The sequence below is a fragment of the Acanthochromis polyacanthus genome, chromosome 7 (assembly GCF_021347895.1).
Source record: "Acanthochromis polyacanthus isolate Apoly-LR-REF ecotype Palm Island chromosome 7, KAUST_Apoly_ChrSc, whole genome shotgun sequence".
Classification (NCBI taxonomy): Eukaryota; Metazoa; Chordata; class Actinopteri; family Pomacentridae; genus Acanthochromis; species Acanthochromis polyacanthus.
Window position 1 is genome coordinate 38,318,521 of NC_067119.1, and position 17,210 is coordinate 38,335,730.

Genomic DNA, 17,210 nt, shown 5'->3' on the forward strand with positions numbered 1-17,210 from the left:
CATTTTTAAAAGTTAAATCTCAAGAGAAGGTTTATGGATAAAACTGGATCACAGTTTGTTTAGTGTTTCCCAAAATGTGCTGATTTGTTCACAACCTGAAAATATTCAGTCAAAAAGAAGGAAAGAAACCAGAAAATATTCAACTTTCAGAAGCTTCAGTCAGAGAATTCAGAGAAAAAAATATTAATCTATCATTAAAAACAGCTGCTGATTAATTTAAAAGTCAACCATCACTGGATTATTCAACTATTACATCTATAATTAATACTAATAATATATACTAACTGATCAAAACCTGACAATAAATGTGATTTTCACATAATAAAATCCACAAAAACAGACAGGGGAATATCGCATAATTACAATATTGTGTAGAAAGTTCTATATTTTTCATCAGATGTTGTTTTTTAATTGATCTTTTGAAATATTCCAGTAGTTTGGGGTTTATATAAGCTCTTATCAAAGTAAAGACATGTCAAAGTTTTAAACATTTTAGTTTATAATTTCAGAATATAAAGTTTTTCTGTAAATCTGATGAACAAACCTGAACTTTTTCCACAATGTTCTAATAATGAGATGAACCAGTAATACTGAAGAAAAAAGCGTGTTAAACATTTTATAAATCATAAATTAATAAATGAATGTTTCAGTTTCTACCAGAACCGTTTCCTCCCTGATGTATCTTACTGATCAAAACTCACCTTTTTCTGGATCCCGTTCAAATATTCAAGAGAGAAATCCATTAATTATCCTAATTACCTGTAAATAATCCTCTAAAATTATGACAAATGTATGTTTCTGTTTCTCAGGTGTTTGATTTGATTTGTCTGCAGAACTGCTGACATCTAGTGCTCGTTTTACCTCAACATGATTAATATTTACAATAAAACAGAATAATTCATTTTGTTGTTATTGAACGAAATTCATCTAAAAAAATCTAAAAATTAATAAAACAACAATGAAATCAGCCTCATAAAGACTTTAGAACTGGATATAAATTTATTTTACGTTTAAAAACACATAAAAACTAAATATGTGACGTTTGAAATATTTGTTTCTGTGATTTAATTAAAGTGTTCTTTCAGAAAAATCTTTTTTATAGTGTCAGAAACAGTTTGTAGAGTTTTAAGTGTTCCGGTTCTAAACGAAGGTTCCGGCGGCCGGTTCTGGGATGTTGGTGGCGTGCATGTCCCGCGTCATGTTGGACTTCTCCTTGAGTCTGGCCTGAAGCAGCGTGTGTTGGACCACGCCGATCCTCACGTCCATCTGGACCACCTCCTGCTTCAGCTTAGTCAGGCTCTGCTTGATTTTCACCACCGGAGCTGCAGAGGACGAGCCAACGCAGCGGGTTAGCAAAGAAAACAAAATAATAATAAAAAATACAACAAAACACAAAGGAAAAATGATGACAAAAAAAGCCACACACACAATAAAACAAAAGAAAAACAAACAACACAAAAAAATGACAAAAACGCTCAAAAAACACGAATAAAAACAAAAACACAAAGACAAAAAAAACAAAAAACAAAACATGCATCACAAAAAAATACAAAGACAAAAAACACACATGAAAGAAGCACAACAAACAAAAATAAAAACAACAAAGAAAAAAAACACAAATAAAAACAATAAACACAAAAAATACAAAAAATTACAAAAGACCAAAAAAAACCACAAAAAACATTTAAAAAAAACACAACCACCTCACAAAAAATACAAAAAGTCCCCCAAAAAACACAAATGAAAACAAAAAACACAAAAAAACACAAATAAAAAACAATACACAAAAGTACAAAAAATTACAAAAGACCAAAAAACCCGCAAATAAACGTAAAAAAACACAACCCCCCCCCCCATAAAAAATTACAAAAAGTCCCCCAAAAAACACAACTAAAAACAAAAACATAAAAACAAAAATAAAAGCAGAAATGGTAAAAACCTAACTAAACCCTCCATAATCCAGGTCTCTTCCTCCTCCTACCTCCGTCCGACATGCTGCTTCCTTTCTCCTCCATCTCCTGCTTCACCTTCTCCAGCTCCTCACTGATCTGAAACACAAAGAACACAAATAAACCAAACTAAACACAACTTTAACACAAAAAAACAGCCTGAAGACCTTCAGAAGTCATCATAGAGTTTAATTCATCACCTGTTTCAGCACAAAATCACATTTTAGATTGATTTCAGTAGAAAACAAACGATAAAAAACAACAAACAACAACATCAGGATATCTGTCAGAATAACCATAAATATTATTGTTTTATTTAAAATCTCCTTTCTCTGACTCCATTTTTTCTTAAGCCATGTTTTAAAATGTTTTTAACTGATTTTATTTTGAATTTTGTCCATTTATTTGACAAACAGATCAAATGATTTCTGATTATGGGTGAGCTGAAATATGAAAAGAAAATTTAATGAATCATCAAAAATGTCCAATGTTTGATCACACATAAACAAAAAAGCCATAAAACAGAAGTCAGCTGGCGATGTTTCATGTGAACCACACATGGAGCTGCAGGTCACAATAATACTGAACAATATTTCTCCAATATTACGGACTGGATGAACGTCTCAATGACATTATGAGAAATAAGAGAGAAAATGTCAGGTTTTAATCTTTAGTAGTTCTTCAGATGTTGTTTAAATCTTCATTTAAATTCAATTTTTTAATTTAATTTGCAATAATATTTGGATTATATTATTTCATATTAATATATTTAAATAAAATGTAATAATTAATTTAATTTTTAAATCTTAATATCTAAACAACTCGGCATGAAAGCACAAGAAGTTTCCAGTGTTTATGTACTCTACTGTTTGCAGCTAACATTAGCATGTCTTGCTAACTAGCTCACTGCCAAATGTACTCCAGAATTCCAGCGTGAATTAGCTGATTAGACCCTCGAACAAACCATCACAGTTCAAAAACTGTGAGTTGTAATGGAATAAATTTCCTATCATAACTCAAGAGCATTTTAAATTAATTTGAGGGCAGCATTCATCGATTTCATTCTCAGATTTCGTGATATTGTCTCTCTGCTCTCGCGCTCAAATTTGCTCTGTGCATGCTAAAACTGTGTCCTCGCACTCGGTTACGATGCTGTTCGCGCAGATTTCCTGCGCTCAAGCTCAAACTCAAACTCAAACTCTTGCTCTCACGGAACTTGTGCTCACAGATCTCTGCTCTGCTCTCGGATTTTTTGTGTATATGTAGATAGGAGAAAGTTCCACAAAGTCAACTATCACTGCAGTCCTCCACCAGTCGGGGCTTTATGGCAGAGTGGCCTGACGGAAGCCTCTCCTCAGTGGAAGACACATGAAAGCCCGCATAGAGTTTGCCAAAAACACATGAAGGACTCCCAGACTATGAGAAATAAGATTCTCTGGTCTGATGAGACCAAGATTGAAGTTTTTGGTGTTAATTCTAAGCGGTATGTGTGGAGAAAAGCAGGCACTGCTCATCACCTGCCCAATACAATCCCTACAGTGAAATATGGTGGTGGGAGCATCATGTTGTGGGGGTGTTTTTCAGCTGCAGAGACAGGACGACTGGTTGCAATTGAAGGAAGGATGAATGCGGCCAAGTACAGAGATATCCTGGAGGAAAACCTCTTCCAGAGTGCTGAGGACCTCAGACTGGGCCGAAGGTTCACCTTTCAACAGGACAATGGCCCTAAGCACACAGCTAAAATAACAAAGGAGTGGCTTCAGAACAACTCTGTGACCGTTCTTGACTGGCCCAGCCAGAGCCCTGACCTAAACCCAATTGAGCATCTCTGGAGAGACCTCAAAATGTCTGTCCACCAACGTTCACCATCCAACCTGACAGAATTGGAGAGGATCTGCAAGGAAGAATGGCAGAGGATCCCCAAATCTAGGTGTGAAAAACTTGTTGCGTCATTCCCAAGAAGACTCATGGCTGTACTAGCTGAAAAGGGTGCTTCTACTCAATACTGAGCACAGGGTCTGAATACTTCTGACCATGTGATATTTCAGTTTTTTAATAAATTTGCAAAAATTTCTCCATTTCTGTTTTTTTTTCTGTCAAGATGGGGTGCTGAGTGTACATTAATGAGAAATAAAATGAACTTTTTTTGATTTTGGCAAATGGCTGCAATGACACAGAGTGAAAAATTTCAAGGGGTCTGAATACTTTCCGTACCCACTGTATATCATGAAGCTGTATTATATTCAGCACTGTGATAAAATTAACACTCATAAAAACCTCTTTACTAACCAGGGTCAGAGGTGATTAAGGTGTGGAGAACGTCGACATTGCCCGTTTCATGTTTACTGTTCGAGGAACTGACCGCGGCAGTTTCATTTCTGGAGAAAGCATCCACAATCAGAGGTAAATTTAACCATATTTTTAGAAAAGTTACATTAACTACTGACTCAACCTTGATTCATTATTTCTGTATCCCCGTGCATTTGTTTGTCAATCAGATATGATGCAAAACCTGCACAGGTAATTCAGGCAGACAATATAAGATTATTAATGATAAAGGTAAAGCTGATCAGGATGTGCCCATCCCGATCAGCTGATTAGTCACATGCTCTCCTCATCCAAATAGGACAGGCTATTTGAATGCCTAGCTTACCTGCTCATCCATGGCTATGTTTGTGCCACTACTCTGCTGCCTCCTCTGCAAAATATCACTGCTGCTGTTGCCTGTGAAGTGTTGCAAATCCACCAACTCCCCAGCATCCACTGTGGGGGGGATGGGCTCTTCTACTTGATTCCCTGTTATGTCTGGTAAAGCAGATCAATCAGGAAACAATTATCTGAGACAGAGCCACAGCTATGCTCAAGAAGAAGCTTTCTAGCTGTGCTTCGGCTTAATGCTTATGCTCAAAAAAAAATTTGTTCTCATTCCTGATGTCACGGCTTAGGCGGGTTGGACCCGAGCAGAGAGCCTCACAACCAAGGATGGTGGAATGAAGAGGGTTTTTATTGTTTACTGGTGGTTATGGCAGGAGTGCAGGGACGTGGGAGGCTGATGGGGGGAGAATGTGGCTGGGTGGGTCTGAGACCGGGGATTGGCGGTAGTCTGTAGTCCTGGAGAGGACCAGAGTGATGCAGACGGAGGTAGGGGGATCCCTGGCAGGCAGACATTGGAGGGGTTCCAAGGAAGCGGGAGCAGCCGGTTGGCTGCTACGGGTTCCAGAGGTCAGGAGGGAAGCAGGTCAGGGGGGGTCCAGGCAGGAACAGGGGGTCCAGTGAGGGGGAAAATGGTGCCGAATGGTCTGGGGAGAGCCGGAGGGGAAGGGGGATGGCGGGGGTCCCGGACAGCTGGGTCTAGACGAAGCAGGAGAGAAACAATGTTAAAACACACCAAAAACTCAACTGACTTCAGGAGGCTAGAGAGCGAACTGACTGTGGAGTCTCGTTCAACAATCTGGCAGGGAGTGGAAGGATGAGCCGGTTCTTATTGCAGAGGAGTAATCAGGTGAATGTCCTTCAGCTGTCCGGGACCCACGGGGAAGGCAGATTACCTGAGTAGAGGCAGGTGTGCGCCTGCACTCTACTCAGGTGTCGCACTGGGAAGGGAGCAGAGGCAGTGGAGAGGATGGGAGACAGAGGAGACAGAGGGAGAGACAGGGGCAGAGGAGTGGATGGGAGACTGAAGGGAGAGACAGACAGAGAAACCGAGGGACAGAGAGAGAGAGAGGGGAGCATGAGTGGGAGTGGAGCAGGAGTGGGAGAGAGGAGCATGAGAGGGAGAGGAAAAGAGGAACCAGATGGGAAAGGGGGTATTGGAGATGTCAGGTGGGAAGGACAGGGGTGAGGAGGGAGCCCTGACACCTGAGTTGTCTAATTAAACTTCAGTTACGATTAATTGAATTTCATTTAATTCAGATCGACCAACAAGTAACAGGGTTGCTTCTAACTATGAAACAAGCATGAATCTGTGCTGTTTTGACCCTGTTCCATTGCATCCTGTGGCCATGGTGGAAGCCAATATGGTACATCTGGGTTTTAGGGCACTGAAGTGTCAAGTGCATGGTCTGACATTGTACTGTAACTATTTAATTTGAGCAGGAACTGCAGAGTGGCAAACACACTTCTTTCTATTTGAATTCAATGTATCAATATTTCGATTTTAATACTGGATGTGACCAGACAGCTGTGATCATTTAAGTACCCCTTTCAGTTTGTGTCTACATCAAAAACTGACATACTGCGTTTTTTTTTTTTTTTACTTTATCATTTTTTCCACAACAGAATCGAACGACTATGGCGTGACATGTGGATCGCAGTAACTAGTACATATTACGATGTACTGCACAGTCTCGAAGAAGAGGGACTACTGGACATCTCAAACACGCTGCACATCTTCCTGGTGCATTATGTGCTCCTTCCCCGTCTCCACCGTGACCTTTGCACCTTTGCTGAGGGATGGAACCATCACCCACTCCGCACAGAGAGAAGCATGACCCCTCAACAGTTGTGGCAGTTGGGCCTGCTGCAGAACAGCACAGATGAGGCTGAGAATGTTGAGGTGCTCACCTTTTATGAACAGACATTCATTGAAGCAGTAGCCTACATTTTAAAATATGTCATTATTAGACTGTCAATTCATGCCACTCTTTGAATCCTAGGATCTACAAGAACTTGACATAGACTGGGAGAGTGCCCTTCACTGTGATGAGTTCCTTCAAGAATCAGGGGTTGTTGTTCCAGAATTTCCTACACCCCTAACTGAGCAAGATATTAGACACTTACAAGAAGTTGTGGACCCTACAGGCCAATCTGACTCCCATGGTCATGACATTTACTGTCGTCTTCAAATTTTTCAGTGAACGACTATCATGTTGGTAAGATGATACATCAACTACTGTGACATATACATTCAGAGACATGAAGAATCAAAGTGTATGTAATTTAATTAAACTGTGATTAGAATGCATCACAAGTTAACAATGATCTGCCAAACAACAACAAAAAAAAGCAATGAACAGGACCTGTGTCTCTTCTAGCTTGGCACAAAAGAGGTTGCCCTGTGGAGTGTGTTATTGGAAAAATAATATTTGGAATTATTTTCCTGATCACAGCTTATCTCTTGGAATTCCTCCATCTCCAGTGCAGAGTTCTTCAGTCTGAAGAAAACCAAACAGAAACACAGTCATCTAAAATGACTGAAATGTATTTTTACTCTTTCAAAAAACTGACTTCCCATTTTTTTCATAATCAGCTGTAATAGATAACAATTAAACTTTGGTGCATGAAAGGAAAAGGGTTTTCTGCTCTGGGATTCACTGTTCATGTTTTCACTGTTAACTTTTTTGTTTAGCAGCTTCAGGAGAAATTACAGAAACAATCCTGATTCGACCCAATCCTGAGTCAGAGACAAAAGACATTAACAATCAGTTACTATTAGCTGGTACTGTATAGGGCATAGGGCTGGGTATCAATCTAAAAGTTTCGATACCGGTACCAATTCCGATACCTTCACTTCGATACCGGTTCCTAAACGATACTTTTTTCGATACCAGTTTTACAATATATACTCTAACAGAATGAAAATTGTATTCCACATTACTTTTCACATCTTGAGTTTAATTTCCCAGTGCAAAAGAACATTTGCAAGCAATGTACAGTTCAGTACATACTGAGCCACCTTCGCCCCCGGACCCTTCCTGGCCGACCCGGAGCCGGTCGCGGCACACCGCCACAGAGGAAATGCGCCCGGCGGGGGACGGCCCGCACCCGGCGAGAGGTCCCGCGAGGGGATCCTCCCGCACCGAGCGGCCGCCCCTGACCCGCCGAGTTGAATACCCCGGGTGGACTGCGCGGACCCCACCCGTTTACCTCTTAACGGTTTCACGCCCTCTTGAACTCTCTCTTCAAAGTTCTTGTCAACTTTCCCTTCAGGTACTTGTCGACTATCGGTCTCGTGCCGGTATTTAGCCTTAGATGGAGTTTACCACCCGCTTTGGCATATACTGCACCGCGCACTATTGGCGTCTGTGGCGATGGGCGTGGGAGAGCTCAGCTGCAGCGGGGAGAGGTGTGGAGGAGAGTGTGTGGAAGCAGCGTCAGGTTAATTAGCGCAGCTGGCACCAATTAGACTCACCTGATTCTCTCGGCAGTAACAGACTGAAGCAGAGGACAAAAGACAGACGGACAGAGAGGACGGGGGAACGGACGAGCGGAGAACAGCGGACAGGACGAGGTCCGGTGGAGCGGGCAGCTTACCGAACGAGATCCTGTGGAGAGCCGGCTGACGCCGAGACTGTTTACCGGACGAGGTCCGGTGTAGTGCCGGGCAAGGAAGAGAGACTGTTTTATTTACATTGAGACGGTGTGGTGAATAAAAGACTTTGTTTGCATTGGCCGAACTGCCGTGGTTATTGTGCTGAGCAGAGCCGCAAACAGGTTCTCCTGTTACAGCGTCCATTTCACAAAAGTAGAGCCACATTTTAGACCTCAGAGGCATCTTTTCCCACTTCGACGACATGCTACACAACTGCAGTAAAGTCAATGTACCTAACGTGAAACCTGTCTGTGAATGGGCAGCATGCTTTTTTGCAGCTTGCCGCAATCACGTGTAATGTTACAGCCAATCACAGGTTTGCTTTATCATAATCACGTGATAAGTACCGAAACATGGAACCGAAAGACGAGGCTTATTTCGATACTCATTACTATCGAAACATTTCGGTCGGTGCCATTAAAGAACCGAAGTTCGGTACTCAGCCCTAATAGGGCATATCTTTATATACGAGTATGGGTGTTTACTTTAAATGAGCATTCAGCGCGGGGGTGGAGAGTGTATCTATGGCAATTGGCAAAAGCTAATTAGATCTGATTTAACTAGGGGAGCACTTTGATTGTTAACTGTTAACTTATAGAGGGATACTGTTCACAGCAGATTTTTAAATCTGTTGTATCCATCTGTCACAACAAACCACACAGACAGACTAACAAACAAATCAGTGGAAACTAGCAGGATTGGATGTATACAAAGAGGATTCTTTCAAAATAAGTAAAATAAAGTTCAGGTCAGTAGCAGTGTAGCTGCCTCTACTCAGCTGCATCCCAACCAGCAGCACTCAACCCCACTGACAGTCACTGTAAAATGACTGACAGCATGTATGCATCTACACAGCAAACTACAATTATTTTTTACTTTTTGAAAATGCTACAAACTCTGTCATACTTCAACAACGCTGGTCCTGTTTGTGTCATTAGTAATGAGGAAACATATCTGAGTGCATTGGCCAAATAGCTAAAAGTAGTTGAAATAAATAAGGGTGTAACAAATATGTCTTCATGCAACAGTTGCATGCACAAATGTGTTACGCTCTTAAGAACTCTTGCCCCTGCAGGAATGTCTCTAAAAGGACAACTTTAAAGTTGTCATAGGCGGCCATATGTTGTACAGAAGAGGTGATGGTGCTCATGCACGCTGCCACCAACGGATAGCATATGCTATGTGCACCATAGTCCTGCTGGCAGTCATGGTTGAACTTAATCTTCACTTTAAAATGTCTCTTCTCCTCCAGCAGGACGGGAACATGACCTTGGCCTGTTACCCACTGGAGAAATGCATGTGGAGACAATGATGGACATTCAGGGTGGTGTATCCCAGGATCTGCGTCATCTAAAAAGACAGAATTTTGAGACAAAGTTTAAGATTTTAATATTGTTTTTGATTTGAAAAAGATAAGTGTACAATAATATTTCTTTAAATTAAAAAAAGACAGTTAAAATGACGATGTTTCTGTATCAACAAAATCCAAAGCATTGTGTCACGATCTGTGTTTTGTCCTGTCTAGTCCTATTTTATTTTGAAATCTCTGCCCTCCTTGTGTTTCTGTTCACTTGCCCTTCCTGTTGTGCTCACTCCTGTGTCTGATTGTCTGTCCCCGCCCTGATTGTTTCCACCTGTGCCCAATTACCCTGTGTATATCTAGTCTGTGTCTTCCCTTGTCTTGTACCAGTTCGTCTTGTCAGTGTGTTCCTTGCAGCCTCATGTCTGCATGCCTGTTCCCTGTATTTTTTGCCCTGCACCTGTTTGAAGTAAGTTTATTTCGTACTTTGTTTTATTTGATACTTTGTTGGTTGTATTTGTTTGGTTACTGGTTTTTAGTTTGTATGTTTTTTTCCCAGTAGTTCTGGGGGGTATTCCACGAAGCTGGCTTAGGTCTAAGCCTGGCTTATTTCGATCAGCTTCGCTAATTTTAGTGAGAGTTTAGTTCCACCAACAAGGCTTAGGGCTAGCCTGGCTTGGTAACCATGGTAACTCAGCCAGAGCGACAAGCCAGGCTAACAGTCAAGCTTACTTTAGCCCCATGTCAGAGAAGGTTCTGACGAGCTTCAGAAAGACGCCTGTGAACCGCATGTTACACATTAAATTCATCTTGATCTGTAATCAATGATGTTCTTGTTCGGTGACATACATTGAGACCTTTTTTAAATAACGCCAGAATAACCGTGACTCAAACTATATCATATTACACTACACATTTTGTCACAGTGTGCAACTGTGTATCAGTGGTTAAAGTTAGTTAAGTACATTAAATGTGGCTTCACTTTTCATTGCGCCATGGGTTCGAATCCACCAGCGGTAAATACTTGGAAATATCCGATTTTCTTTCTTCTTTCACCCTCAAAGTGCAGTCAACACGTAACAGGAATAGGCACAGATTGTCTTAAAATAAGCAGGACACAACAGCCACAGTTTTCCATAAAGAATACCTTCCTTTTACCAGCGGTCCAATCTGATCATGATGATAATCCAAAGGTGATGCCAAATGATGAGAGAACTATTTTGTGTACAAGCTCATTTGTGTCTTCTCCCTTATTTAAATGTAGGGCACAGTAGCACTATCATCTCTAATAAAAATGACATCTCCTCTATAGGCTTACATGTTTTTTTCTGCTTTTTTATTCAAAGTTTGAGTGTTTGATGAAACATCTCCACATGAAGTTGCCCCTTTTTTCCAAAGTATTCCTACTTTGGTTTTAGGTGTTACCTGCTGCTTTATTCATCTATGGTGGATGTATATTTGTCAAATCAAGAACATGAATTAGGCCTACCAGAGTAAAAAGTGAAAACCACCATCACATTGCACAAAACCAGGCTATGTTGTAGCCTCTTTCTCTCATATATATATGTATGCATATATATGTTTATACACACATAAAAAATGTCTTCAATGGGTTTTGAAAAGCTTTATTTCTTCAAGATTGATCTCCTCTGGGCCACAGTAGTGTGACAAACTTCAGGGTGAGGAAAAAAAGTCATCAACCACTGCAGTTGTGGGTTATCCCTAATCGGTGTCAAAAACTTGCCCTCTGAAAATTAAATTTTCAGACGTGTGCGTGTGTACGCTCAGACTAAGTGCTTCATTAAAAGAAAATAAACACGCATTTAAACGGTCGGCAATGCTTTGCCAGGCAGTGTCTCGAGCTTTATTTATCGCAACCGTGTTGCCTTTTCTTGTGATAATCTCCCTGTAGTCCTCGTCAGGGCCGGCTGCTGGCATAAACACTCTATGCCGTTGTTTATAGCCACATCCACTAGAGGGGGCCACACCACAATAAGTGTGTGATTCGCATTTTGTCCCTGTCTTTATTCCAATAAAACATAAATCTGTTAATGCTGTTAATCATGTGCATGTGTGTTTTAACCCAATTACAAGCTGTGCACGTGATTTGGTAGTTGCCCTGTGCATGTTTTGGGGCCACAAAAAAAAAATCTTGCTTAGGGCCACCAAAGTCCGAGGGCCGGCCCTGGTCCTCGTACAACTCCGTGAGAAGTTTCTGCTTCGCCGAAGAGAAAGTCTCCACTCTGTTTTTGGACATAATATCATCATTTCGACGATCGACACGTCTGGGCTTTTTATCTCCCCCAGACGTGCGCTCAGCCTGGCTTGGATCAGCCTGGCTTGAATAAGCGTCTCTGAAAAACAGCTGAGCCTCGTTTGTGGAACTACTTGCATTACATTTTCTGATAAAACATCTAACATAACATTTTAAAGCTATTTAACTATTTAAACTATTTAACTCTAAAATATTTCAGTATATTCTGGTGACATGACTTATGTCATTTGTCCTACACATACCTGACTGTACATGTGTGGACAAAAAGGCATAATTGCCCTGCACATCCTACATGTACATTTACAATAAAAAAAAATCAAGTAAGATTTGTTTAGACTATGCAGACATCAACATGATCAATATGTTATCTTTTGGCCCATCCTAAAATCACAACGTACAACATTTATTTTAATCAATCAATCAATCAAAGTTTATTTCTATATCACGTTTCTTACATAAAGTAGCACTAAGTGCTTAACAAATTAAAAACAAACAATAAAAAGACAATGCCCCACATCCCTCCCAACTCAACTCCCATCATACTCCCCATCAACACACAGACAGTCACACAGCCACGCACACACACATACACACTTCTACAACAGAAATAACTAGAAAAGCACGCAGAGAGCGCAGACTTCCGCCAGGCCATCTGTCTGTCTGTCTGTCTGTCTGTCTGTTTGTTAACAGCATAACTCAAAAAGTTATGGACAGATTTTCACCAAATTTTTACAGAATGTCCGGAAGAGCAAAAGTAACAATCAATTAAATTTTGGAGGTGACCTGGATCACCGTCTGGATCCAGGATTTTTTTGAAGGACTCTGTACAATTGAGAGATGGCCGCCAAAATCCGTCCATAACTTTTTGAGTTATGCTGTTAACAGACAAACAGACAAACAAACTCCGATGATTACATAACCTCCTGGCGGAGGTAATAAGTTAACTGTGTTCATGAATATAGAAAATAATTACTGACAACTAATGCTGCTTGGGTGCTTTTATGCAGGATAAAGGAACCAGGATGCTACTGTGGATCTGCTGCAGTATCTGGAGACGTCAGAGGAACGGTTCTTGAAACAGATCTGAAGACACCGAGACCTGACCACTGCCATGCTCCAGAACATCCAGAGGACGGATGAAAATTCAATCACCTTTGCTGGACTGATGGGACGCATGGTGTCGGTGCTGGAGCGACTGTCACAGAAATAAACTGCATTGTCCACTATTCCTACCTTTTTTAGAAAAAGTAATCATATTTTTTATAAATTATTTTCCTTCTTAGCAATTTAAGTACACTGGTGTTTTACTCTTGCACTTTGGGTGAATACAAATATATTTGTGATGAAAGATGCGTGTTTTGTCTATAATCTACAGATTTTATTCAGTGTTAAGTGCACACTTCTACGTACACACATTTTGACAGATAATCAGTTGTGCTTTTCAAGCAGATTTCATTCTGAAACTAATCGGCAACATACCAGTATGTTGTTTCTTACAACATATGTCACACCAAGCTAGATAAACTGTACTACTGCAGCAGATACACACGTGGACAAAATTGTTGGTACCCCTCAGTTAAAGAAGGAAAAACCCACAATTCTCACTGAAATCACTTGAAACTCACAAAAGTAACAATAAATAAAAATTTATTGAAAATTAAATAATCAAAAACAGCCATTACTTTTGAATTGTTGATTAACATAATTATTTAAAAAAACAAACTAATGAAACAGGCCTGGACAAAAATGATGGTACCTCTATAAAAGATTGAAAACTATTTGACCAGAGTGACATGATTAACTCAGGTGTGTCATTTAATTGACATCACAGGTGTTTCCAAACTCATAATCAGTCAGTTTGCCTATTTAAAGGGAGACAAGTAGTCCCCCCCCCACTCCGGCTTCCTCCCACAGTCCAAAAATATGCTGAGGTTAATTGAGTACTCTAAATTGCCCGTAGGTGTGAATGTGAGTGTGAGTGTTCGTCTGTGTATGTAGCCCTGCGACAGACTGGCGACCTGTCCTGGGTGTCCCCTGCCTTCGCCCGAGTCAGCTGGGATAGGCTCCAGCTCCCCCGCGACCCTAATGAGGATAAAGCGGTGTATAGAGGATGGATGGATGAAGTAGTCCCCCTGCTGTTTGGTGAAAAGGTGTGTACCACACTGAACATGGACAACAGAAAGCGAAGGAGAGAATTGTCCCAGGACATCCGAAAAAAAATGATAGACAAACATCTTAAAGGTAAAGGCTATAAGACCATCTCTAAACAGCTTGAAGTTCCTGTGACAACAGTGGCTCATATTATTCAGAAGTTCAAGACCCACGGGACAGTAGCCAACCTCCCTGGACGTGGCCGCAAGAGGAAAATTGATGACAAATTGAAGAGACGGATCGTTCGAATTGTATCCAAAGAGCCCAGAGCAACCTCCAAAGAAATTAAAGGTGAACTCCAAGGCCAAGGTACATCAGTGTCAGATCGCACCATTCGTCGTTGTTTGAGCCAAAGTGGACTTCAAGGGAGATGACCAAGGAGGACACCACTGCTGAAAAAAAACTCATAAAAAAGCGAGACTGGAATTTGCAAAAATGCATGTTGACAAACCACAAAGCTTCTGGGAGAATGTCCTTTGGACAGATGAGACCAAACTGGAGCTTTTTGGTAAGGCACATCAACTCTATGTTCATAGACTCAAAAACCAAGCATACGAAGAAAAGAACACTGTCCCTACGGTGAAACATGGAGGAGGCTCAGTAATGTTTTGGGGCTGCTTTGCTGCATCTGGCACAGGGTGTCTTGAAAGTGTGCAAGGCACGATGAAATCTGAAGACTATCAAGGCATTCTGGAGAGAAATGTGCTGCCTAGTGTCAGAAAGCTTGGTCTCAGTCACAGGTCATGGGTCTTCCAACAGGACAACGATCCAAAACACACAGCCAAAAACACCCAAGAATGGCTGAGAGAAAGCGTTGGACTATTCTAAAGTGGCCTTCTATGAGCCCAGATCTGAATCCCATTGAACATATGTGGAAGGAGCTGAAACATGCCATTTGGAGAAGACACCCATCAAACCTGAGACAACTGGAGCTGTTTGCTCATGAGGAGTGGGCCAAAATACCTGTTGACAGCTGCAGAACGCTCATTGACAAATACAGAAATCGTTTAATTGCAGTGATTGCCTCAAAAGGTTGTGCAACAAAATATTAAGTTATGGGTACCATCATTTTTGTCCAGCCCTATTTCATTAGTTTGTTTTTTTAAATAATTATGTTAATCAACAATTCAAAAGTAATGGCTGATTTTGATTATTTAATTTTCAATAAATTTTTATTTATTGTTACTTTTGTGAGTTTCAAGTGATTTCAGTGAGAATTGTGGGTTTTTCCTTCTTTAACTGAGGGGTACCAACAATTTTGTCCACGTGTGTATATTATTGAAGTGTGCTTAGATTACATGTCTACATACACTACTCACAAAAAGTTACTCAACTTTCAGGTGACATTTATGGAAATTGTAAAAATTAATGCTATGGTGATATTAAATCATGAAAGTAGGGCATTTAAGTAGAAACATGCAATATGATTTCCTCATCTCAAACAATTTATTAAAACAAAAGCTAACAGCAGTGAAGGGTATATCACAATAAAAATGTCTCATGACAGTTTGCACAGAACAGCAGCTTTCAGCTGAAATCCGGTACAGTTGTGTCCCACCAGTAGCACGGTCACGGATGTTCCCAGACAACAGCTGACCTCTGTCTCGTAATTAAGATCATCTATAAAGGTAAATATAGATACTATCATCAATTTATTGCGTTTGTTTAACTGCTATGTAGGTTAGCCGCAGCAAGATGGAGTATCTGTGTGTGAATGAGAGGGACCCAAGTGGAAGAGTGAGGTTACAGGGAGAAGAGATCAAGAAGGTGGAGGATTTTAAATACTTCGGGTCAACAGTCCAGAGCAATGGAGAGTGTGGAAAAGAGGTGAAGAAGCGTGTACGTGCAGGCTGGAATGGCTGGAGAAGTGTCAGGTGTGATAGAAGAGTTTCAGCTAAAATGAAAGGAAAGGTTTACAAAACTGTGGTGAGACCAGCCATGTTGTTTGGTCTGGAGACTGTGTTCCTGAGGAAAAGACAGGAGGCAGAACTGAAGATGCTGAGGTTCTCTTTGGGAGTGACCAGGATGGATAGGATCAGGAATGAGTACATCAGAGAGACAGCACATGTTAGAGGCTTTGGAGATAAAGTCAGAGAGGCCAGACTGAGATGGTTCAGACATGTCCAGAGGAGAGAGAGAGTGAATATATTGGTAGAAGGATGCTGAGTTTCCCACTGCCAGGCAGGAGGCCTAGAGGAAGACCAAAGAGGAGGTTTATGGATGTGGTTAAAGAGGACATGAAGGTAGTTGGTGTGAGAGAAGGGGATGCAGCAGACAGGGTTAGATGGAGGCAACTGATTCGCTGTGGCGACCCCTGAAGGGAAAAGCCGAAAGGAAAAGAAGTTTAACCGCTATGTAATGGATGCAAACGTATTTGAGGCTAAGTAGCTAAGCTAAATGAATTATGGAATAATAATAAACGTCAGAAGAACTGCAGCCGAGTGGCTCGGGGCTGTGAAGCCTGAGAACCTAATTTAAATAATAATAAAAACTGGGTAAGTTTATCCCCGTGTTTTGGAACAATAGTGCCACCAGCTGGAACCGAACAACTACACGACGCGCTCATGTTACGCGTTATGCTGCGCACGGTGCAGATCAACAACTATTGTGTACAATCAGAAATTGCGACCGCACGCGTGTGTGAGCGCGTAAAAGTATTTGTCAAACAGTGACAGACAGGCGTGTACACGCTGCTTCATACGCACGCAGCTTCTTGTTACGCGTGACAGAGTTCGCGCACGTCATTTCCGCGTACGTGTGAGCGCGTGACCGAAATGTTCTATTATCTTCATGTGAGCGTTAATGCGTGCGTTTGTAAAAAAACGCATGAATTTTACGCGTGACCGCTCCGCGTAGTGTGATTGCCGGTGCGCAGCAATGGTCACACGTGAACGCACGCGTGAACGGGAGGCCATTATAAGTCAATGGGGAAACTGCATTACGCGTCAGGCGCATAGGCATCAAAGTGTGACACGTTCAGTTGATAGCTGCGCACGCTTTTTGACACGATTTGACGCCATAGCGTGCGTGCGTGCGTGCGTGCGTGCGTGCGTGCGTGTGTGTGTGTGTGTGTGTGTGACATGCAGTGGGGGGATGGATTTTATTTATTTTATTTTATTTATTTAATATTTTATCATTATTATTATTATTATTATTATTATTATTATTATATTCATATTTCATATTCCATAATTCATATTCCATAATTCATAATTTTACCCCTCC

General features: G+C 41.1%; 1 protein-coding gene across 1 annotated transcript; it reads right to left on the reverse strand.

Moving 5' to 3' along the window:
- Positions 1-1,022: 1,022 nt before the first annotated feature.
- Positions 1,023-4,794, reverse strand: LOC127534731 (intraflagellar transport protein 57 homolog). Its single transcript, XM_051950721.1, has 3 exons — positions 4,603-4,794; positions 1,982-2,048; positions 1,023-1,322 (listed from the first exon to the last, which is right to left on the reverse strand). The coding sequence occupies exons 1-3, from the start codon at positions 4,612-4,614 to the stop codon at positions 1,141-1,143; spliced, it is 261 nt and encodes an 86-aa protein (XP_051806681.1). The 5' UTR covers positions 4,615-4,794; the 3' UTR covers positions 1,023-1,140.
- Between the last annotated feature and the right edge of the window lie 12,416 nt (positions 4,795-17,210).

Bases quoted from the DNA above. Each gene is read 5' to 3' on its own strand.
- LOC127534731 (XM_051950721.1), bottom strand. The intron at 1,323-1,981 runs GTAGGAGGAGGA...CGTCCTCTGCAG, and splicing joins AAGCAGCATGTCGGACGGAG to CTCCGGTGGTGAAAATCAAG.